Raw genomic sequence first — 25,106 nt, 5'->3', positions numbered from 1 at the left:
AGCTGGGAGAGAAACAAGAGGTGGCTGTATCAGATCAAAAGAAAATCCCATATACTCACTCAGTACCATATTTCTGACAGTGACCAGTAATGTATGTCTAAGGGAAGGTATAAAAACAATTGAGGCAAACTTCCTTGATACAATTGCCCAGCTTCTGGGAAAGCTGAGGCATGTTGCCTTTTTTCCCCCCTCAACAGTCCCGTATATTAGGGACTTCAGAACAACCTTCTTTCCTACATCTCAAATTCACCTGTATGGCTTTGGTTGTACAGAATCCCAAAACAGAGTCAGCCCTTGCACCTTGCTCTCCTTTTCAGAAACAACTTTTCTCTGGTAAGACAGAGAGACGTAACTCTCAACCTGAAACACAACTAGGGAAAGAACCTGCTATGCAGGGAGAGCAACAGAGGAAGCACCCACTGGTTATCACCATGCTATAATAAGAACTACCTCTAGAGCCTTGCAGCACTAAACTTAGACTTTATTCTTCAACTACTCAGTGTCCAGAACTTGCAGTTCTGCACAGCAGAAGTCTCCTGCCAGCACCCAGTCACACCTGGTATGAACAATGGCTAATTAAAGTGAAATCACTGCACTCTCTCAGCGTCTGACTCCCAGTGGATGCTGCTACCTTAATTTGACCCTGATTACTCAGACCACAGAATGAAAAGCTTCAGGAATACACAGCAGAGAATAAACATACTGTGTTTCTTTTGGAGTTAAAAATAGAACAATTATCCTTAACAGTTTGCAGCAAGACTTCATGCACATGAATGCCTGCATTATAGTATATTGTTTGCATGCACAGCTTTCATATGTAGGGAACAGTTACCAAAGATGGACATCACGATCTTTGTTACAACAGATTATTATTATTACCACAGAAGATGTGCCAGGAAAATACAAATACTGTATATTAAACCATATGGAGAAGTTACTGGTACACTGAGCTCAACCATCAAAACGCTTCTTCCACAATCACCACCCACCCACAGACTGATGAATACCCATCATCTGTGCACAAAGTTTAACTTTGTTTTATTAATAGTGGCATGAAATCTGAATATACAAAAAAAGTTCCCTACTATATAAAGCAATGTTTTGTGATTATTTTTTTTCTTCTGGTGAATTAATTTCTAATTTAGTTACTATAGAAACCATCCTGGAGCCCTCAAAAAAAAAAAAAAAAAAGTCTCTCTATATTTACACACACACACACAGAGATAGAGGAGAAAAGCTAGAGTGTACCTGTACATGCAGTTATAGAGAAACGTGTAACTGGACGAACAAAAAAAGATTTGGTATTCATTTATAGCAACGCAGCTAAAACTCCTGTAAGTCTAACTGCAGTAATCATTCATACAATGACTGCCATTGCTAGCAGGGCCGTCGACATGCAAAAACCTCTGGTCCTAGAAAATCAGGGCCATTCTTTTCTGTTTGGGAAACAAACAGGTACCGTAATGCAGTTAGCATTTTTTTTTTCTTAAAACCAAAAAAGGTAAGTTCTATGCATCCTGACATTATTCTAGTATGTCAAATGACAAGAAATCAGGGCTAAGTGAACATGCCTTTTTTGCTCATTCTGAAGACAGTAAAAAATGAATTCAAAGAGATTTCGGTTGCAGCTGAGTGACAGCTAACAAATTAGACAACAGACCATGACACACAGATTCAGACCAGCAGTTCTGCAGTAAAATTTAACAGGAGACAGCTTTACCCAGGTTTATTTCTTTTCATACAGTGCTATCATAAACATTTCATAAATAATTCTACTAGGAGTATGCATGATTTATAAAATGTCTGGGAGGAGCAGGCTGGCACAGTCCCTGCTTGTCTTTGAGCTGCTAGCTTTCTCTGTTGCACACTGTTGTTTGTACTTATAAAACTGAGTCAGCTATAATTTCAACAACCCTGAATCTTCTGCACAAGAGATTAAAAACACTAGTGCCACTTGCTCCAGAAGAAAAAGGTATTTCAATAGTAAAGTATGTACAGAAAGCCACTTAGACATTCATTTAACTCTTTTGTATCATGAAGGCCAAAGAGTTTTCAAAAATAAAACCAAATGCATTTCATGGAAGCAAATAAACACTTCAGGCAAAGTGTTTCTCTTGAAAATAACCCTGGAGGACATTAATAAGCTTAGAAAATCTTAAGGTTGGCCATTTAATTTCTAAGATTAGATGCGACTACTTACTTTTGTAGAGCTCTGTAATTTCTGTTTTATCATCCGACTCTGTATATGAAGACACTAGCTGGGACAGTGGGCTCTAACACCATCTGTATGCAATGGATGACACACAAGTCTGTATTCTGAGCACTGACCCAGATGGTGCAGTACATTTGCTTACCCACTGCCTGGCTAGGAGCTTTGCATGAGAACAAACTAGTTGAGGTTTAACCCAGACAAGGTCAACGAAGTGTTGAGAGATTTTTTTTTCCAAGTTGTTCACAGATTTAGGTTTGTCCAATTCTGGAATGTCAGATGACACTAACAGCTTTTTTACTTGGGCACTTGTAGCTCTTTCTCTCTGGGATCTGGATTTTCTCACTGTGCTATGTCTGTGTCATCTGTACTGGATTATTGCCACATGTTCCACACAGAGTGTTACTTGAAGAGGATTTTGAAAATATAGCTGGGTAGAAAATGAGACCACCAAAATATTTTACCATGCTAAACTCATAGCATACACTGTACCTGTTAACAGGAAGACTAACCTACATGCATGCAGCAATAAATCAAGATGTTAGCACCAATTCACAAAAGCCTCAACACATTGTTTTGCTGTCTGAGGCACTCCATGTGCTAGTTATGCTACCGCCATAGCTGAGACACACTGGATTTGAGTCCCCGAACTGAAATTTCTCAAGCCTGGCAGCAGCAGACTCAATAGAAGACTCTAGACTAACATTGTCTTCATCTGTTGGCAGACCCACATTCAAGCTGAGAATGTAATTTTCACACATCTTTTCTCTTTTCTAACAGTATTGCCAATATATTGCACTGGGCTAGCATATACCCTTTGTGGAAGGTTCTCTTTTCTGTCAACGTGTATTTTACTTCTTATTAAAGAAAATTAATAATATTAAATTATAGGAATTAAATTTTTCTTGATTTACAAAATAGAATTATTATACAGCTTTCTAGTACCCATACTAGCACTTTTCATCCTTCAGAGTATAAAAAGATCAATATGCAGAATAAGGAATGATTATTTTTTTAAATAATGCTGGAAACATCCACTTAGGGATACAATGGAATCTACCTTTAAATTAAATTATCTAACATTAGTATTCAAAAACTAGACACGATTTAGGTCAACCACTGATCTCTCTTAATGTGGTAATTCACGTTTTCAAGTAGAAACACTCCCTTATACACACTGCTCACTTCCCTACTTACTGCTCATCGTCCTCATACGTGAAAACATTGGATACTCTTGACACTTAACCCTGCAATGATGAACAAGTCAGCCTTGATCATGCAAAGTTCGTACTTCACTTGAAGCATGTTGAATAATTTCATTAACTTCTATGTGAATACTTGCGTTATCTGGATCTGAGCCAAAGTATTCACCAGCTTGAAGTGTTAATCACACTGCAGGATTCTTGTAAGGAAAGCAGGCAGATATCGCAGGGAAATAACCAGAACAAAGCCACATAGTCATCAATCAGGTCACAACTGTTTGGTCTATACCCTATCAGGTTTACAGTATTTGTTAATCAAAACTTATATCCAGAAAGATGGAATGACATAGAAGCTCTTTTTACAAACTGATGCACGATACAACTTTGAACCACTGTCAGTATTCCTTAGTTGTTCAACCCATCTGAGGGAATATAATCAGAGAAGAGCACTTACCTTATACTGAACAGAAGTTTGCACAGAAGTGCTAATTAACACAACATACAGCAAAACTGAAGATAGATGTTAACAGATACAAAATGGAAATAAATTTCACAATTAAAATATTAAAACAGAAGCACTGGATGGGAAAGCAGAGACATAACCTTCTGTCACTGCCATCGTAAGCAACCATGTAACAGCTACACAGCCCAGAAAGACAAACATAACATCTCCAGGTTCTCACCACACATTGCAAGCCACAAAACAGCTACAGAATACTATCACAAAAGAGCAGAAGGCACAAAACCCTAGAACATACCACAGAAAAGCCAGAGATACGGGAGACAACATCAATGTTTTAAGTTGTAACCACAGCAGGGAATTTGATAGATAAATGCTCATGTAAGTCTCAGAAGTATTCTGTGTCCCATGTCACTGAGTGGCACAGACACCCCTGTGGGCTAGAAGATATCACAATCACAGGGACAATCTATACGACAGTGCTGCTACTACACTGTTGGTCTTGGAAATACTCTTTCTGCTAGCCACGCTACAAAAGCTGAATACAAGAAAGCTCCTTCCAACTCTGGAAATTTCTTAGAGCAACCAGCACTATTTTTTTGTCATGAGAATTGCAAGTCTAGTTGAGAAACAGTAAACAAGAGGATAATTAAGATGAACAGAATTAGAATTTTTATAGAGGGCTGAACTATCAAGTATATGGTAAATGATGCATAACTAAGAAACGTTGGTGCTTGTCTCCCCATGTTTTCAAGCTCATCGAAAATAATCCTTCTAAAGTGGTTCCCTTCAAGAGAGGAAAATCCCAGTAAATATCTCCGTAATACGATTCTGCCTTTCCTTTAGCCATTCATGGCTTGTTTAATGCGCCTTTGCTGAATTTCACATTGCCCTCCCTTTGCAAACTTTTCAAATGAGAAACAGGTGTTAAGATGATGGCTGAGAAAGTACGGGTGTGTTTATCAGCTGTATAAACTTACGTTGAAGAAATTTGTCTTGTTCCTCTCGCAGAATAGGCCCTGTGCAGGCATGTGCTTCAGCTGCTGCCAGGGGACCCCACTGCCCAGCAGCACGTCGCGGGCCCACTGCAGGTTCTGTGGACAAAACGGGGTAGGTGAGTTGCAGGCAGGGGACAGAAAGGCCACCACAGGTAGAACTACAAAGTGCTCGCTTGCTTTTATTTATTAACCTGCATTGTCATTTCTCATTTTCTACATAGCTGCTTCCGACAGTATTTGTACAGGCATGTGATTTGGAGAAGCCATCCCTCAGGAGAGAGAAGCCAGCTTGCTTCTCAGAGCAAGCATCCAGACTGATCAGCCCCAGCAGACTAGTCAGTCCCCTACAGCTGCTGAATCCAGCTTCCTATCATCAAGTTTTGCTTTCTCATCTTTTTTTTTAACCTGTCTTCATTTCATTGAGATCCACCCTCCATCTCCTATCACCTACAGAAACCTGAACTACAGGTATATTTAAAACACCTTAATTTTTTTTTTTAAAGCTGAATTTTAATGCTCAATATAAAATAATTTATATATAAAAATATAAAGTTTCTAAGCAAACAGTGGAACTCGCTGTCCTGGGTATCCTGCAGCGTTTCTCCACACACAAGGCCCCTCACTGCCTCCCCCAGCCCTCCCCTATCCCTCAGTCCCTCCAGTTTCCTCCCACACACACACTCTGGAAGCCATCCCGCAGCTCTTTCCTAGAGCTAACTACCTGTGAGGCATAGCTGCCAGCACCCAGGCTTAGCAGAAGAGGCACCTTTAGGCTTAAACTGCAGCCTTCTTTTAGTGGGGTGGTGCATTCAGGCCTTTTACCTCTACCCCGCCGTTGCCCTCCATGTAATTTCACTTAACCTCTCTGGAAAATTCCCTGCCTGTCATCAAATTTGGTTAATAACGCTCAATGAGTTAACAAGAAAGTATCAGCAGGAGACCAAATGATAGACAACAATCAAAAATTCATAAAAGCACCCCTCTAAGAGTTCAGTGCACGAACATCTCTTGTGTAGTTGAGAACTAGGGACAGCTGTTGGCTCCAGGCAAAACATTACTAACAGATGGGACAATTATTAATTGTAAGGTTTCACTGATGAAAGCTTTGGTTTACTTCATTTTTTATTTCAGTATTAGAAAGTAGCATTTGAGTTGCATTACACTGGCTTTTTTAGAGACAACTTCACTACAGAGCAGATAAAGAGGGAGATGTTTGGTTCATAGAGACAAATGAGAATGTTGAATTCTGATTTGTGTTCTGTGGGCTGGAAATATGCTTCTGTGAATCATAAATGATTAAATTACGTCCATCCAAGAAGTATATTCCAGTTGTAATATCTTTTTTTTTTTTTTGGGGGGGGGGGGTTATTAGCAAAGTTCTTAGACCCTGTCTTCCAGATTATTTTCTTTACAAGACTCTGGTGAAACAGTAAAAGCCCTGCTCAATCCTAAGTGCTTTTGTCCTAATGACAGTAATCGTGCACAAATCTCCAATGTCTTACCAGAATTAGAGCATCCCCTCTAGCAAAATGCTGATTATGGATTCATATGCAAGAGCACTGAACACTGGAAATACTAACCAGATATTTACGGATGTCAAAAATCCTTCATTCAGAGAGCTGATGTAGGTACTTATACAGGACCTTCATGATTATAGTGTAAGACAGTCGAGGGGATTTGGATATTTTTTTTTCGTATGGAACAAATAAGATGTTCACTCATAAACATCACCAGGCACTTTCTGGCTAGTCAGGGGAACCAGTAAATTTAATTATTATCAATGAGTGTCAAATTTAATTAAGATTGAAGCAAGCAAAGTATATAAACTTAACTGTATACTAACTTTTTCCTATGGTATTTCATTTGTAACATGTATTTCTGTAATCCTGTTAACCTAAGCCTGCAAAATACTTTGAAATACGTACAGAAGAAAATACAAACCAGAAAAGAACCTACAAAAATCTGGTCTTCTGTGAAAGTCATCCTTTTTTGAATAAAATCAGAATCCAGCAAAAATAAGCCTATCATAATGTCCAAGATCCAGGCACATAAATGCTTTATTTTATGCCAATCATAGTCATCAGAAACATAAGTAAATTCCAAGTGTTAAAATGAAGTAAAAAACTGCCTAATGTGTGGCAATCTGAATCTTACAGTTAAAACTATCACATAAAAATTAAAGGAAAACAAAACCCTTAAGAAAGCTACCACTACAAAGCTTAAATATAAAATCCCAGTCTAAACAAATTTTAGCTAGGGATGTATTCCTGAATCTAAGTTATACAATGAAAATGTTAAGAAATCATTAAGTGTAGCATCATGCTCTGGTGATTGCTGTGCACATTACACTGACCATCCATAACATGTATTCAGTACGTATAATTCATAGGCTTTTACTGAACAAGATGATGACAGTAACCTAGCTAGGAGGAAAAAAGATAATTCAGACAAATGAGGCAATTACATGGTAACTTCACACAATCAAAACTAATAGGAATAAAAGACATAGTTACAGATTTTCCACTACCCTTCCCCTAAATCAGCATGATCAGTTATTCCCAGTAAATATGCCTGAGCAGGTCTCAACTCATTAGATTTCAGAGTCTGCTCTGCTTGGTTTTTAGCTGATGAAGTTATTAGGAGTGGGTGAAGGGATCCAGGACATAGCAAAAAGGATTTATTCTTCTTGGCATACTGCTTGCCAGTCTGAAATGCTGGATTTGGCTGTCTGACTCAGGGCAATTATGAAGTACTCTTTCCACTTCAGCTGTTGCCTCCCACATCTTTATCACCCCAAGATTCAAAGACAAGATGACTGACAGGGTACAATAACTTGCAAAAAAGTTTACCAGTGTTGTTAAAATGGAAAAGGAAAATCTCTTATGGTCAACCAAGTGGAAATCTGAGTCACCCGAGATGGTCAGCCCTTAACTTGATAGTGTCAGAAGCCACCTTTACCTAACTTGGAAACTCCATGAAGTGCTGCTGAGAGGTGCACAAAATATCCTGTTATACCTTAATCCTTCCCTCTGTTTTCTTTTATACTCTGTTAGAAGGCTTTGTGTCAAAAACCCCCTAGTGCTACTGCATCAAATAAAAGCAAAATAAAAAGACTACTGACCTTGAAGAGTAGCCTTCTGAATGAACTATCAAACTGTTGCTACTTGAAATGCTTATATCTATTATGCTTACAGATTATGCCTGTCTCCAAGTATATATTAAACCTACATACATATATATATAATCTTGTAATTTTTACAAGAATGTATTATGCCTAGTTTGACTAAACTGTCATGCTACTGACGTTATATCATACCCAACAAATTTCCCCATTAAGGGCTCTGTTAATAATGCACATAATAGAAGATACAAACTTAAAATACTTAAGTCATACAAACTACCTGTGAGCAGATTCTTCTGGGATTTAGAGTGGTTTTTATTTCAAGATAAAAAAAGCATGTAGGTAAATATTTTTATTTCCTGACAATCTGGTGGTGGCAGACCATCAGACCAGTTCTACATACTGATCCATAAAGACCATAAGGCAAACACTTTTCACAAAACTTTTTAGTTATACTGACAAACAGCATCTTGGCAAGTCCTATCTTCTCCTTCCAAACTGTGCCAACGCTCATTTTGGAGGTAAAAATCACAAAGGAGTAAGACTTTACCTCAAGACAGAGAATGGGAAGCTAAAACTACTGCCCAAACTGGCAAATGGCAATGAAGTAACTTCTGAAAATTCATCCTCACTTTCCTGCACATTTATTCCAGCAAAAAACAGCTATGTACAAATTTGCTCTGATAACAGAATAAAACAAAGAGAAATAGCATCCAAATAGTAAGCAGAATTTTGCAGGGGGAAAAAAAAACAGAACACATAGCCAAACAAAATGTTGAAAGATTTTGAAAAGATGTTAAAAAAAGCACTCAACAACTATTTTTACTAATCCCACAACAGCAAAACCTGTAAAATGGGAGAAAACAGATTGCATATGGAAAACTTGTTTTTCTATGCACTATGGAGACCTGCCAATCCTCTCCTTTCCCAGCCAACCATGAATTTTGGCCATCAGTCTAAATTCTTCATACAAATTCCTGGCACTGGTACATAAATGCTGAATTTTCCAAGATGGTTATATGCATTTAAAAATTAATTTCAGCTTTCTAAAATTTACCAGTAATTCACTCTTCCCCCACAGCAACTCAACCTGATGTAATTTATCTCGTTTTTTAAATCAGGCTTATCATCAGTATATCTAAGCATACTTCTTACTCCAGTTACTCCTGAAAATGCATAGATGCATTTTGTGTTTTACATTTGTTCAGGAGCATAACTCCCACTGGAGACATATTAGTGTACCATTAAAACACAGACATTTGACATTGCTCTACAAAAGAACCTGAATGAGTCATCAAAGAAAGAAAATTACAACCTCATAAAAGTATGTAGTGTACACGTATCAGTCAGAAGTTTTTTCTGCAGTGTTAAGTAGTTGTTTGTTATGCAGAGAAGTAATAAAAAAGGACAGTAAAACCCAACAATGCTAGTTGAAGCCAACCTGGTAACTACTAGTCTCAAACAGGCAACATTCAGTTTTTCTGAGTTCCAAGAGGAGATAGGTTTAGACAACAACATCTATTTCATACAGAAAAATATTACAAATTGTTAAGTTGGTATTTATATAAGAAGAGAGATACAAAAAGCAAAAGAGAAGGCTTCATCAGGAAAAAAAAAAAGAAGAAAATATTTTGCAAGTAGTTCCTCAGGCAAGGACATGTTATTTGAACCAATAAATTGAAAACAGGCAGCCTGTTTTTGTTGAATGTTAACACAAAATCATTTGTCAGCAACAGTAATGACAGATTGCAGGAATCTATGGCTCCTATTAATGATTAGCTCTATGGAAAAATTAACAACTGTCACATACAAACAGCATAAGAATGTTTTCAAAACAAGCTATCTTTAAAAAAATGGTAACATTTTTCTGAATAATCACCGTACAGCCAAATGGAATATGCATCACCTTTCAGCAGATCAGTAAGACATGCTACTGCTCAATTTGCAGCAGTACTGTTGATTGCTTTTCTACTATGAGGCAAGGGGTATGATTTGTTTCCATTACCTTCCCTTCCCTATTATTCACACAAGCTTCAGTACTGGTGGAGAAGAGAATTCAGGAAGCCATGCAGCACTGCATATGACATAAAAAAGACTTCCAAATACGAAATCTGTGAGTTCAAACCTTGATTATGACAATCAGTGAAATGATTCTGATAATTTCAACATACTATACATAAGCATTTTACTAACTGATACTTCAGAAAGACAAAGGATTATAATAACAGAAGTATGCAGAAGCAAAATAAAGAATGACGTAATTTTAAAACCAAAGCAATGATAATTCATACCAGAAGGCTTTTGAAATTAATTTTATTATGAAGAATATGCAAGGGTCATGCTGGAGGAAGCAAGTTATTTTGCCCTGACCTCGAATAGGAACTGATACTATTACAGTTACCAAGACATTGTTATTCCTGTTTAATCCAAAATCACCGGCTTGTGAGCAGTAGGATCTCTGACTGACTTTCACTTGGTGATTTCTAAACAGTAAATAAATTTTTCTTACTCAAGATGACCTCTATGCTCTGACAATAGGAAAACTTTCATTCTACAGACAAAGACCCAAGATACCCAGAAAGTCTGTGTCACATGATGTGTTTACACCAATACTGATGAACTTCTGCTTCCAAGTCACTTTTCAGTCCACTTATTCAGTAAAATAAATAATTGCTGTCATTTTCACAAGAAGATCTTAATTTATGTGACATATTTAAAAGGTAATTCTCTGCTGAATTACAAAAAATCACTTAGTTCAGCAATAAAAAAGGAAATTTTCTACTCAACTGGCCTTACACACATGAATCGGACAACCTAGGAGCTGAAGACTTTCCAGAGCACAGTTCCAAACCAAACTGCATTAAACGAACTTACCTACTGTATTTTAACACTAAGATTTCTGAATTAGTACAAATGACAATACAGTTTGTTTACTCCGGCAATAAACACAGTTAGTCAGCTTTGTATTAATGGTCTGCTTACCTTGTGTGTTTTGCTGTATGTGTACAGGTATGCCAATCTGTAGAGGCTCTTGTAGTGCTGGGGAAAGCGGCTGAGACACAAACAGAAGGAGGCAATACACTGCTCTGTCAGGAACTTTCGCTGTTCCTCAAGGTCTGCTGGAAGACCATGAGGAAATTCAGATGCATCTCCACAAGGTTCAGCTTTCTTTTTGCAGTCCCACTGTGAGGGTGGGGGGATTGCAGCTTTGATGGGATTGCCAGAGGCAGACTGAGGATCCACCAGAATTTTTTGGCCAGTAGGTTCAGCAGGATGGTAAGATTCTGAGCTCTCCAGCAGCTCTTCTGACTTTCCTGCAACTGGAACATTAAGAGAAGACAAAAGTGACAATGAAAATGACAAAATGGCAAATGAAATATACAAAATGACAAAAATTAAATACAACAAATGGTAATCTTTTTCTTCATTATGGCATAGACAGAATTATTGAGTGGTTCCTGAAAAAATGATGACTATTCCTGATGTTTAATGAATAAGTAATCTTTCAGCTTATTAACAAACAGAGCCACACACTGGTCTCTCCATTGTCTTTATTTGGGTTTTTCCCTGAGCTGTAGTAAGAAATCAGCACACCTTACACAATGCAGGATTTTATATACTGTTGGAAGATGGGGGAGGAAGGGGACAACAACAACATGAAAGTGTAAATTCAGTAAAATTCTATTGCAAAGAAAGGAAGAAGAAACAGAAAATTAAAGCCATCCTGCCAAGTGAAATGTATTATTATTCTTAACAATCTACCCAGAAGAACACAATTCCAGAACACAATTTAGGCTTAGACAGAATGATTAGCAGCAGCTAACCTGGCCTTCTGGATAATGTAGGACCTACAGTTCCATCCAAATATTTTTGCGATTAACTTGGTAACTCATGGCTCAATTGACATCTTTTCTTGAAGGATACCAAATCTTTCTTCAGAAAACATCTGACACAGTGAGAGCTTCCATGTTTCCTGTTAGCTAGTCATTATTACTGAAAACATGCACGCTACATGCAGATTAATTTTTTTACCTTTGATTTTTAGTCATGGAAGTTTACTGTGTCTTTGTCTTTGCTAGGATAAAGAGCCTCTTACATTAGATCTTATCTCCTAGCAGGCTACAGATATACTAAAGTATACTTCATCCTCAAGTACAAAGCTGCTCTGTTAACTTTTTCTCTGATAAGGCTGAACTTTGAGTCAAACATATTCTCCAGAACAGAAATTTTTCAAAATTTACTTGCACAATCTATGTGTCCATTATAATTTTACTCTACAGATAGCTTTATGGAAAAATACAACTTTTGTTCTAATAAATGTTAGTAATGTAAGAATGCATTCAACACAGTTTTTCTGACAGACAACCGATGACAATAACACAACTCACTGCAAGCCTGAAAGAGAGACGTGTTTTTAGTCTAGTACCCAAAAGATTACTGGATTTAGTGATTATGTAAGTACTACTTTACAAAACTAGGAACTGGCATCTATTTCACCATACTGATGCAAACACCACCACAGAATTCCCTAGCTTAGGCAAGACTGAAGTAAAATATTCTTAAAAACAAGAAAACAAGCTAATCCAAGTCTGTGAACAAAAAGATCACTAGTCAGCAGTTGTTCCTAGTGAGAGAGATCAGTGAAGTGAATCAGGGCTATCCACATACCATGGTTTCTGGATCTATGAAATTGGAAAAGACTAAAGTGTAGCGTGAACTGGCAAAAAAGACTTAACATCCTACAAAGGGCCACAACCCGGAAAGCTGGGCAAAATTTAGACATTGGTCTTATTTGTCTTTCCCTGCTGAAGTCCAGCCTCTCTATCTACTGCCACATCCAACTGTACAAACATCAGACAGGGAAATTCCAGCTAATGGATTTTGAAACACTTTTTCCCATGGAATACAGAACACTTAGTACTATTATACATGGAAAAATCTGGTAGAGAGCAATTCTGCTTCTCCACTGAAATAAAGTATCCAATGGAATAAAACATCTAATTCCAGTACTTGTGCTCTTCTATGTACTAAATATCAAGCTGCTAATGGGCCAGAACAAAAAGGGCACATATACCTGGGGAAAGAAAAAGAACTGTTTTGCTTGAGATTATCTTCAAAGAACTACTTAAATTATTCAGAGATGTGAAACACTGAAAAAAGAGTAAATAATAACCTAAAAGAAGGCAAGCCAGTCAAAGGGCCACCACAGACAACAGTTTATCATTATTCTTTTCTTTGCAAGGTTTAACAGGTAGTACAAATTGGGATGACAGCCATATAAGCAAAGCACAGTTCCAATTTTAAGCTACACACATACATGCAGCAATAATGCCTAGTTAAAATCCTCAGTCACAGTGCAGTGTATTTCAGTACTTCTGCCTGCCAGAAGAAACATTTTAATGAGAATATATCAGCTGACATTATTAGATCAGGCATACTCTTTTCCTCTGTAGATCCCAGGGTCTCTTTGCTGGGCATCAGTGTATCAGCACAGGTAGTAGAAATCCTCTTCTCTGTGTAAGTCTTCCTCAGGCTGTCTTGAGAACTGGCAGGCTCATTAAACATATCCTGCGTGGAACTGGAGTCAGACAGCACAGCTGCAGTGCTATCCTGACTCCTCTCTGCAAAAGAGATAAGGAAGGAATGCACCATTTCATACTCATCAAGCCGTTACTTGCTGGTAACAGCAACATAAAACTGCAGCCACTCTGCAGACCTCTTACAAGTGCAATACAGGATCCTTAACAACCACCAATTCTGTTGTCTAAAAGGTATTTATTTTCTTTTAAGTTGTCTACTTCAACTTATTTTCATCTCACTTCTTTGTGCTAAGAAATTAAAACCCCAGTCTTCTTTCGCTAGGTATTACTTAACGCTAATGTAATAGTGAGGTCCCAGCCCCACCACATTTCTTCCTAGAATATAATCTTGGAATTTGATTCAAAAGCAATGATGCTCAACTTTCAAAAGCAGTTAGGCTGAGGATGCAATATTTCAGCTAGTATGATCCTATAAAATTTCCCAGGTTTACTGTGCCATTTACCTTGAAAAGCACCCAGTATAATTTTCAGTCTGACACAAGCAAAGCTCAGTTGACAAGAGAAAACTATGAACAACAATACTGGTAAAAATTACTTGTGAAGGACAGAAAAACCAGTACCATTAGAGGGCAGAGACTTACAGGAGTGTTCACTGATGCCATCTATCCTTCAGGTGTTAGATGCTGTTCACCAAATGTTCTGAAAGGTGATTTGATATGGCAAATAAACAATCCATCAAAGAACTAGGTCTAAGATAGATAGGAAAACTCTTGGACTTCAAGGCAGTAGACAGAAGAAGTGACTTTGTCTTGAGAGAGTGGAGTAGTGTATGTTGGCTGCTGACTACATTACAGTTAGAACTAAGTTGTCAATCTGCTGATAGCTGTTACAGCACAGAAGAAATTGTACAGGATCATGACTTTATCACGGGGGATAAAATTCACACCTGAGAACAAACAGGCAAGTGAAAACCTTCCACCCATGTCTGAAACCTGCCCAATATAACCCAAGTTCTTCTCCATCAAGGGTAATCGGACGCAACCCTGCATGACTAAAAAATGCAGTTTAGTATCTCCAACAGAAAGACGCACACATATTCCTACTGAGATGGGAAATTGGCATTTTTCTGTAATATTGTGCCAACACAATTCAGTGTCCAACACAAAATTCCAATATACGCAATTCTGTCTAAATCTGTCACACAAAAGATTAATTTCCAGTTTCTGCTTAAGATACAGGAATAGCTTAACCAAGAGGCATGTTACCTCCATTGTCTAGGTAGTTCCACTGCATTCTTATTCATTAATTTTCTTGATAAGATCAAGAAAGAAAATTAAAAAAGCAAAAGCCCTTGCTTTGAGATGAGCTGATAATTTAATTAAATTTCTTCTGTTCCATCTGAATTGCACTTGTTCAGGAGAGAGCTAAAGGTCTCCTATGAATTTATTTTATCAAGATAAATCCCTCTGCAGACCTTCAGCTTGCAGATCAGGTTCTGCTTATTAGGATTCCAACAAATTTAAACCAAATTTGATGCACTCCATAGGCTTTTCACTACCACACAAAGAAAACCTTCCCTTTCAGTGAACAGATCTTAATAAAACTGTGTCTTGAAAAAGAATGGGGGAACAGTATTTGCTTCCTAATTGGAAGTTATATAGCTGGTTAATGATGACAAGTTTTATACAGAAAGAATATAATTATAAAGAATGGGAAGGGAAGGATTCTGAAGAGAGGTCAGTCAAGCTTTAAATGACTCATTTATAAAGCTTTAATAACCTTCTGTGGTACAAATGGATACTATTGAACTCCCAGTTGGCATAAGGGAAAACATTTACAGTAGCTCCCTTGATATTTTTTTTAAAGGAAGTTTCTGCATCTGTGACAAAGAGGCTGAATTACTCATCTAGGGAAAGAAAAAAAAAATTGCAAATTTCCAAATGTTGCCATAAGCCTGGAGGTCAGTTCTGATGTGTGGGTTATGACAGATGAAGCATTAGAATGTAAATCAAGAACTGCTAGACCAATATGCAAGAACGATATCAGATCACTAGGAAATGACACTAACTTCCCAGCATGCAAAGATAGACAATGATTGAGCATGTTGAATTTCAAACGTATGCATGACAGGCAAGCTTCTCCCTATGGGGAACAAATGTAAATACCACCTTACAATTAGCTAGCTACTTTTATTTGAAATTTCTACTAAAATCAGTGTAGCTCTAAGTATGTATGTTCACTCTCCTTTTCTTTCAACACATTAACTATATAAAAAACAATAATGATATTAACATTTGGCTCCTTAATCACTGAAAAACAGAGGAAGACTACTATTGAGACAACTTCCTATTATTTTAGATATTTCCTGAATGCAGTAGATGCTTTCAAACTAAACAGGCCTGATAAAAAACATCACAGTATTTCAGAAATTAGCAGCAGCCACCAGTTATTAGTATTAATTTCTCAGAAGTCACAGAGGATTGGTAAAGTTCCATGGAATGAAAAACAAAGTGTAGTACCTATCTTTACAAAGGATAAAAGGTCAAAGCTATTAGCCAGCCGGCCTTCATTTTCCACAGAATTATTTGAGCATAAATAAATAAATGCATTTATAAGCACCTAAAAGATAACAAGGTCAGTAGCAGAAAATGTGTGTGTATCCCAGCACATATATTCACATGTGCCTGTAAAGAATTAGTGATTCTCAAGCCAGAAATGACCAAAATGTCATGCTATTGTAAAAGCAATTCAGTAAGCTAGCACACTTGAATGTATAATCAGTAACTTCACAGAAAAAATACGTAAGAGTCTTCCTGTTCTACTGAGCACTAATGAAAATTAAGCTTAATTATGGTGTCTTTTTTAAAATGTGCGTCCCAAATACAGACACTGAATAACTAGAATGAATTCAGAGGAGAGGAAAAAAAATGATGAGGAAATTAATGAGATGGCATAAAAGAAAAACATTGGGAGAACTGGACTTATTTATCGTCAAAAAGATGAGGGAGAATTTCCAAATACATACAATTAACCAAAATAAAAATACAGCAATTGCTTTTCATATTCACTAAGTACAGAGCAAGAGGCAATAGGTTTTAATTGCAGCAAGAAAATTGCCTTTTTTTGGTTTTTTTTTTCCTTAATCTCTAGCTTAACTGTTACATACAGTTAAAAAATTACATAAAGAACCTATAGAATTGCTGGAGGTTCTCAAGGACTGGTAGACAAATAGCTAGGTTACCCAAGATGTACCTTAATATAATAATTATATAATATAATACAATATAATACAATAAAAAAGCTCTGTCAATACCTAAACACTGCAGTATGTAATGCAGAACTCATGGCAACTGCACCAAGTCACATCCTAACTCTGCTTTTTAAAAAAAAAACAACAACAACAAAAAAAACCTACATAATTTTCATACATGAAAGTACTATGCTTTTCTAGCCTAACTCACAAATATCTTTTATATATACTAGACAGACAGATGGCATATATTTTTACATTCATTGTGTTTTTCCTTCAGCTTTTCCTTCATCTGGTAAGTTGACTGTAGTTCAGACAGTCATTAGTGTTCTTCAACCTACACGCCAAAGACCACTGCAGCCAGTGAGACATGAGAATTAATTCCAGATTCCCAACTGCTATTGATACCTGTCATTTTGAAAGATGCAAATCCAAGAGAATATCAGTGCTTTTTAATAATTTCTGCTATCATTAAAGACAATTTAATGCAACTCAGTGTAATTTAAGAGTTAAAAAATTACTGATTTTAGTATTTTGTTTACCTAAGGTATTTTCTAAGTTCCTCCATCTGGCAATAGCAATAAGACAAGCTTTTCCAAAAAGCTTAAGTAATCCCTCAGTCATAAGCAAATGATAAATCAAGGACTAAATAGTCTTTTGAGGTCCCTTCCTGTAAAATTTCCTATTATTTCAAAAGCTAAGATAAAAATACAACTGGGTATTAATGTCCCAAAATTATTATCTGTAGTGGAAATAGAGAAAAGAGAATAGGGAAAAAGGTCTACTAAATTGTGCATAAGCAACTGCAACAAAATTCCTGTTAAAAATATGTCCTGATACCAGATTCTCTCTTTGGTGTTATTATATTTTGTGTCATTACTTTGTTGCATCACTCCTAAGTTTCAGGAAGATTTCCAACATGATGAGCTGAAATCACTATTCGATGTAAAGTTAAGTATTTCATGTTTATTTCTAAAGATTAAGGAAATGGCACTTGAGAGCCATTTTTTTTCATTCCTCATAATGTACGCAAATTGTGACATTTCAGGGATTTCCATGTCAGACTGTATCACCTACTCTGTCAACAGGTGAAAAAGAACAGCTCTGGACAGAAGACGTAAAAAGGTCAAAAGGAAGAATCTTGTTAATTTTCCAAGACATCAGTAAAAAAATATTAATTATTATTGGAAAGATGTCATTGGGAAGAAAGAACTTTTATGTTCATCTATACTGCCAAGACCTTCATTGTATCACAATGAAATCCTGTCAGTCACTTGGATATTTAAGTAACTATCATTACTGAAACACATCTGTCTTAGAAAAATACCTGTAGTCCATTTGACTTAATTCTATGCTCAAGAGCAAGCATTTTAAGATTAATCTTATCCTGAATGAAATAGGTTTACTGGGTTGACTTAAAAAATCCCTATTCCACACTATTCCTCCATACCAGAAAAAGCCATTAGCATGTCATTGTTACTGCTCCATTAGCATTCAGGCACAACACCTGCATGCCTACCAATTAACAGTAAAAAGTTGTGTTAAACTTTGGGGAATCTAAATGACTATTTAATTTCAAAATACAACAGGAAAAAAAAAGCTCAATACTTCACTAGCCATTACTCTGTGCCAGCGTTCTCCCATGGGCACCATAAGCCCTGTGGACCATATACCGTAAACCTTGTTACCTAAACTGTGTCCACTCACAGGGCTGAAGGAGGGAAGAGAAGAGACAGTGATGTGTTAAAGTGTTAAGTGACCTGAACTAGCAAACATACAATCCTAATGACAGAGCTCTTACTGCTAAGTATGCTGACCAGGTAACATCTCTCATCATACAAGCTTACATAATTTATTCTCAGGGGAGCTGAAGTACAGCTTCATGGTGCCAATATGAATGAGGTATTCCGCCTTTGTCAATTAATTACTATGCAGCTCAATAATCATGTTGTCTGCCCTCCATCCTTTGAAACTTTTTGGAAATTAAAAGGAGGAGGGAGAAGACCTCTGAAATATCCGCATATGGGGTAGGTTAACAGGCTCAGAAAGCCAACAGAGTGTAACTCACTCTTTCTGAATAATATCTTTTTCTGTCTTAAATATCTGAAGGAAAATGTATGCCCAGCTATTACAAGCTGGTACCTGAAATGTGATGAACAACCAGCTACAAGTCAAAAATCAGAAACAAGGGGGACAGGAAGCTTTTCTAAAGAGCTATATACATATGCTAACTCAATTTACAGTAAAGAACAATCCTGCTGCATAGTTCGGAGCTTATGAATAACTAACTACATATTATTATTAAAAAAAATAATCTTGTCTCATGCAATAAAGGTGGGTTGTTCACAGGCTGTGTATGTACAGAGTCTCTGTTTGTCCTGCCTGCCTGGCACCGTATCTCCCCTCTTCTCTTTACTTGTATGTATGAACATTTTTCTTTATTGATCTGTAGTCAGAAACATGATGTATCACACAATTCTCTTTCTTGAAACAGATTCCACCCGTAACAGAGACAACATTCAGCTTTGTATCAAAAGGCACTTGCACGTTATTAAAAACAAAAGAATTGCAGAGATTTGCATGGGAGCAGATTAATTTCTTGAGGACAGCAAGTCCTCTGAAAGTTTAAAGGGAGTTCTCTTATAACATGAGTCAAAGATGAGAGTCTATGTTTTGTCTGGCTGCACTGAACATTGAATGTGTATTGGTAACTTGCAGTCATATATTGCTGTTCTTCTGTCTTTAAGTGCAGAGCAAAAGAGTATCTCATCAATGTTCCATTTATTTAGTCAAATTCTTTTTACATAATCTCACACTAAATGTCAGTGTGATACTTTTACTAATCAGAGAGAGGTTAAATTGGGGAAAGGTAAAAATGGAGCGTACTGCAATAAACTGTATCTGATTCATTATTCATGTAGTCCAGTATGCAGTCCCCATGAACATTCAGTACCATGTGCCAAAAAAGGATATGTACTGCAGACCAAAAGATTTCATTTTAAACTGCTGGAGAGAGAGAATTTTGAAGGGTAAGATTTCAATGTTACAAAATGCAATGTGGATGTTCTTTTTATGCACAGAAATATCCACTCCACCTTAGAAGCTTATTTAGTTTGGCATGAGTGACAACCTGGTGCAAAAAGTTTCTCAGAGATCACCTTTGTCTCATCAGGATGTTGAGAACCCCCATTTACAAAAAACTGTGCATCTTCAGTTTGCAGAATTACAGACCGACAAACTATGAAGTGAGACTTCTCCCACAGCATGAAGCAAGTAGCCTTTCCCAGTGAGTTTATCATGCAGGTTTTGCCAATTATTAAAAGCAAGCCGTGACAGGTAAAAGCAGGAAGAGAATGCCTGGGGAACAGAGATTTGTATAAAGGTTAGAGGCAGCACGGGCAATATTGGTTGCAAAAGCAATCAGGCAAAAGACAAACACAAAAAAGGACGATTACATCTAACTACACACAACATACTACATGACATGGATGAAGACCTAAACAATATGACATTTTAACACTGCAACAGCAATGGATACTGAATACATCATCTGCATACCACCACAATAATACGGAATTGAATATCAACACAACAACAGCATACTACAGCAAAAAAGACCTCACAACAATCTCCCAGTCCACTTTTTGGGAAATAGATTTCTCATTCAGATTTTTTTTCTTTCATTTTAATACTTTTACTGCTTTCTGAAGTAACTTTAATGCTTAGCACAAAATTCAGGTAAATTTAAACTGCTTGAAATCTGTACTGCAATTGGCCTTTACTGACTACATACATCCAGCTTGTACACAGGAAGACAATGAGCATGTCTGTTTTGATATGTAACACTGGCCGTTTAGCTGTGCAAATATGGTGACATCTCAGGTAATGGCAGTCATGGTCCCTGCTGAGTTCCTGTTTTTTCTTGTTTCCTACTTTGCTCTTGGAAAATAAAGAGAGTCTAAACCTCAGGCTTCTACTGTCAGATGCAAGTTTTCATTTTGGAGGGTTATAAAACAGCAACAGGTAGGGGTGATGACAGGAAAGACAGGATTAACAGAAGGAAGGAAAAGATGTTGCCGAATGGAAGGACAAGAAAAGAGAAAGGAAGTTGCCTATTTTACACACATGACAGCAGCTAGTCAGCCAGCAAATAACAGCTGCCACTCGGCAATACTTCTGTCTCCTTGAAAGAGATATATGCTAGCAGCTGCCACAAGGAAAAAGTACTTTAGTTACTTTACAAGCTGTTATTTACTGGTTGCTTTCTCCCGTTTCTACTAAATATATGGCTTAAAATTAGTATCACCAGCATTCACTGGATATAAAGCTTCTCAATACTCTCAACTTGATTTCTGCATATCCTCGTCTTCTTTTTCCACCAGCAAAACATGCTGGAGAGCTACAGAATTATAACGAACATTTAAATATAATGTATCCAAAATAAGTCTGCCCTCACAACTTTACCTATCTACAGATGAATGCTTGAAGATCAGAGTGCCAATATTTTCAAGAAAAGATGTCTGGCTGTACAGTAATTCTCTCCTGCTTATAATGAGATAATTTGCTGCACTAGAAGGCACATTGTTGGATATCTTTAAAAAAAAAAAAATCAAAATCCCCACAAACAACATAAAATTAATAGAAAAAATAGGGCTCAGAAGGAACTGCAAGAGTTCAACTAGTCCATTCCTTTTTCCATCAGGATAAATTACATCTCCATCATTGCTGGCAGATGGCTGTATTGCCACTTTTTAAAGACTTCTAGTGCTGAAGTGCTGCAGTGTTATACTACCCCCAAGAACATACTAAAGTGTTTCACTTTTTTTTGCTAAATAGTAATTCCTAATACTACTCCAACACCATTTTCTAATGTCCAGATTGAAAATGCACTTTAAGTCTAATATTGTGTGTTCAGTCTCCCACGGACATGGAAATCCTGTTTTTTTGCCTTCAACTCTTTGCACAGCCTTCAACACTACTTAGGTTACACTGCTGTCAGGTCTCCCCTTAGCCTTCTCCTCTCTAGACAAACCAACCCAATTCCTTCTCTCTTTCCTCAGGGGTCATGTTTTCTTGAAGCATAGCACACAAAAATGGTCAAAAGAGGTCTCACGGGTCAGCAATGACAGGGATCCCAACTAGCATGTTTGCTTGTGGTAACACAAAGAGAACTTTGTAGGTAAGACTGTGTAAAATGCTCTTATTTTGTTTATGTCATATATGATCAACAATATCTATACAAGAGTAAGAGTAAATAAGAGCATTGTCAGGCCTCAGAAAGAATAAATATCTAGGCTGAATTTAGGCCAAATTGTGAACAACAATATAGACAGTTTCATTTGCTATCAGAATGGTGAAAAAAAAAATATAAAGAGTAATCAAATGATGGATATTTTCTTGCTATTTTTAGGAATGGTGTAACAGAAACACAGGCACCAGTTTTCTTCAGTGATGTGATTATGTGTAAGATGTCAAGAGCATTTTACTTTAGACATATATATGTTAATACAAGTAAAATGCAAATCCATGCAGAGGAGCACAGTATATGTAATAATGTAAAAGTGGAAGACTTCTGGGCATTGCTCAGCCTGTTAGCTGTCCCTCCATCTGTAACAGCCCCAAGGCAAGCAAGTATTTCAGTTTCCTGGGGCTCTTCAGTATGCTGTACCCAGAGTTTAGTTGTGCCAGCAACTTATAAAACATTATGAACGATGCAATACTTTGCAATTCTACTTGTCACAGTTATACACAGCCTTCCTAAACGTCACCCTCACTCCGCTTCCTTCAGCACCTGACATTAGAATTGCTTTGACAGCAGCAAAGCTTAGTCCTAGCTAGGCTAAGTTAGCAGACCCAAGAATTGCTACTTCAGCCGTGGCAGAGGTAGACGTTCCTTAGCTTGCACCTTCAGGCTTTGCTAAGCAGCCAACTTTGCTCTCATTGGGCAATTCACATGCCACAGTCCATAATAACTTACTTCGAGTGAATGTACTAACGACACATACTGGAATATTTATCTAAATTATGTATCTCCTGGGAACATTTCAACAGTGTTCAGGACCTAAGCAGACGTAGTCTTAGGCAGAACTGCTTCTCTCAGGGAATATTGTTCAGGAAATATTTAAATATTTGCTCCCTTCTGTGTTTGCTGTGTCAGAAGACATCAAAAGGCTAATAAAAGAGCCTAATCACTGCATAACCCATTCACACTAACACACTACATGTGATATTAAAACAGTCCAATTAATTACTCCTGATTGAAATGTAAGCATGAATAAAATGAACATTTCTCTATTCAATTTAGTGAAAGAGATGAAGGATCTTCTGTCAATTTTGCCAAGTTTTCTTGGGGAAAAGGAATAAATTCACCTTGCAGAGTTTCCAGGCATATGAACATTTGCTTCAAAACTATGTCAAAGTTATGTACAAATTACTGTTCTTCAGAAAATGACAATAGAAAGCAGCCCACCCTCCAGAAATAAATTCATATCACGCAGAGCATTTCTGTGGGGCCTGCCACATTCTACCAACACTAAGCTATACATTGCAGATATTTTAGTCCTTCTTGAGTGCTGATAGTCACAGATCCAGATAGATAAACAAATGGCCAGAAGAGAAGAATCAGAGTAAAATTCCTAGCCAAATAATAATGTCAGGTTACTTAAACAGTAACTTAATTTCTACTATATATGTATATGGCAAAATCTTCATTAACACTGTGATACTACCCTACCTTCTGCATTTATAAGCCAATTATTTATTATATCACTTTATATTCTATAGAGATGAGCTGCTAACCAGTCATTGTAAATGATAAAGAAAAATTAAAAGATGAAGTCTACTGGACTGTCATGCAAATCACTTCGTGCTGATACACAATATATTCAAAATAGTTGCCACCTGCCTCCTTCAAAAAAGGATAATACTGTTTTGCCTTTTTAACAAATTGTCTTGTTTCAGCCACAGTTCAAATTTTCGCCTGGTCATTTCACACAGGCACTGAAACACAGTGTGCAGTTTTCTGAAGACTGAACCCACATCTTTCCTAATAACCTCAGACAGACATTTAGCTCTGGAGGGGGCGAGAGGGGGGGAAATCACTGAAAATTCAGTCAGCTACATACTCCTCCTATTGACATTCCCGTTTTGACTAAGTGACAGTTGCCAATGGTGGCAGGTGACAACTTTGAATTTTATATTTAAAGCTCTGACTGTACATTGATTCTATTTAAAGCACTGAATTTATAAAGGTAATGAGCTTCAATATTGCCCGTGTTACCACATACCCATCACCCTCCTTGAAATGAGCAGTTTGATCATTCCTGGTCAAACCCCCCATGATTAGAGCACCTCCCTGTGCTGCCAGTATTGAGAACAGGGACTGTACCGTCCGGCGTTGCCTGCTGACGGGGTTTTTTACATTTGACGTAATCGTGGTCAACTGGAGTGGCTGTGTAAGGTGGGGATGTCAGACCTGGACCAGAGGATGAGGGGAGGGAAGTCCCAGGACCCGGCACTGTTCCAGCTGAAGAGTGAGAGTCTTCATCAATCATGCAAGCTTTTTCCCTGGGAGGGGCAAGAAAAAAAATAAGTGTTAACATACTAGGGAAATGTACAAAGAACAAAAGACGACTACATGTTCTTATGACATTTCCAATACAGGAACCAAATCTTACTAACAAATTCTAAATGATGGATTTTTAAGTACAGGTTATATTCCTCCCTTGTCACTGGTCAATAGTAAAACATTCTTTATTTTGTAGTTGTTAATGAGACAAATTAAGAGGTCTAAAGTCTCTTATCCTTTAAAATAAAGGCCATTTTTGCTTTTGCATTTGTTAATAGCTGATAAAAAAAATTAATTTTATTAATAAACAGAGTGGCTTCAAAATGGATCACAAGATCAAAATTGTTCTATTTTGTTCCCTTCCCATCTACACTGTGCCAATTACTGAGATCTCAGAGTAGCATGTAATCTTACTGTTCATGATACCTGAAAACTGCAAACATCAGAATTAATTCTAATCACTTTGTTTTGTTTATATTTCATTCAGCTTCATTTTAATAGTTTATTATACAGTAGTTTATAAGTATGCTTTCAGAGGATACTTCAGGAATTTAGCACTCACTTTTCTGCAACTTTTGGGGTGTTCTTCTCCTCACCCCTGGCAAATGGTCCCTCGGAAGCTTCTTTCATGAAACTAACTAGTATCTCTGCATCTACTCCAGAGTCTGGTTTCCCCACAAGTTTCAAAATAGAAGCATGAAGTCGAAAGTATACCTAGAAAACACCGAAGTCCATTTGGTCAGCAGAGAATTCATAGCT

General features: G+C 37.2%; 1 protein-coding gene across 5 annotated transcripts in view; it reads right to left on the bottom strand.

The window, feature by feature from the left end:
• CABIN1 (calcineurin binding protein 1) overlaps positions 1 to 25,106 on the bottom strand; it is a 121,081-nt gene that overhangs the window by 61,420 nt on the left and 34,555 nt on the right. For 3 of the 5 annotated variants that reach the window (XM_069795116.1, XM_069795119.1, XM_069795117.1), the window contains exons 26-30: positions 24,910 to 25,061; positions 24,168 to 24,346; positions 13,429 to 13,611; positions 10,973 to 11,310; positions 4,852 to 4,965 (exon numbers count right to left, since the gene is read on the bottom strand). In XM_069795116.1, coding sequence (XP_069651217.1) covers positions 4,852 to 4,965; positions 10,973 to 11,310; positions 13,429 to 13,611; positions 24,168 to 24,346; positions 24,910 to 25,061 — 966 coding nt within the window. The remainder of the gene's footprint in view (positions 1 to 4,851; positions 4,966 to 10,972; positions 11,311 to 13,428; positions 13,612 to 24,167; positions 24,347 to 24,909; positions 25,062 to 25,106) is intronic. The other 2 variants (XM_069795118.1, XM_069795120.1) reach the window with 1 other exon arrangement.

The sequence above is a fragment of the Haliaeetus albicilla genome, chromosome 10 (genome assembly GCF_947461875.1).
Source record: "Haliaeetus albicilla chromosome 10, bHalAlb1.1, whole genome shotgun sequence".
NCBI lineage: Eukaryota > Metazoa > Chordata > Aves > Accipitriformes > Accipitridae > Haliaeetus > Haliaeetus albicilla.
Note: the sequence above shows the minus strand (reverse complement) of the source record. Positions and strands in the feature narration are given on the sequence as shown.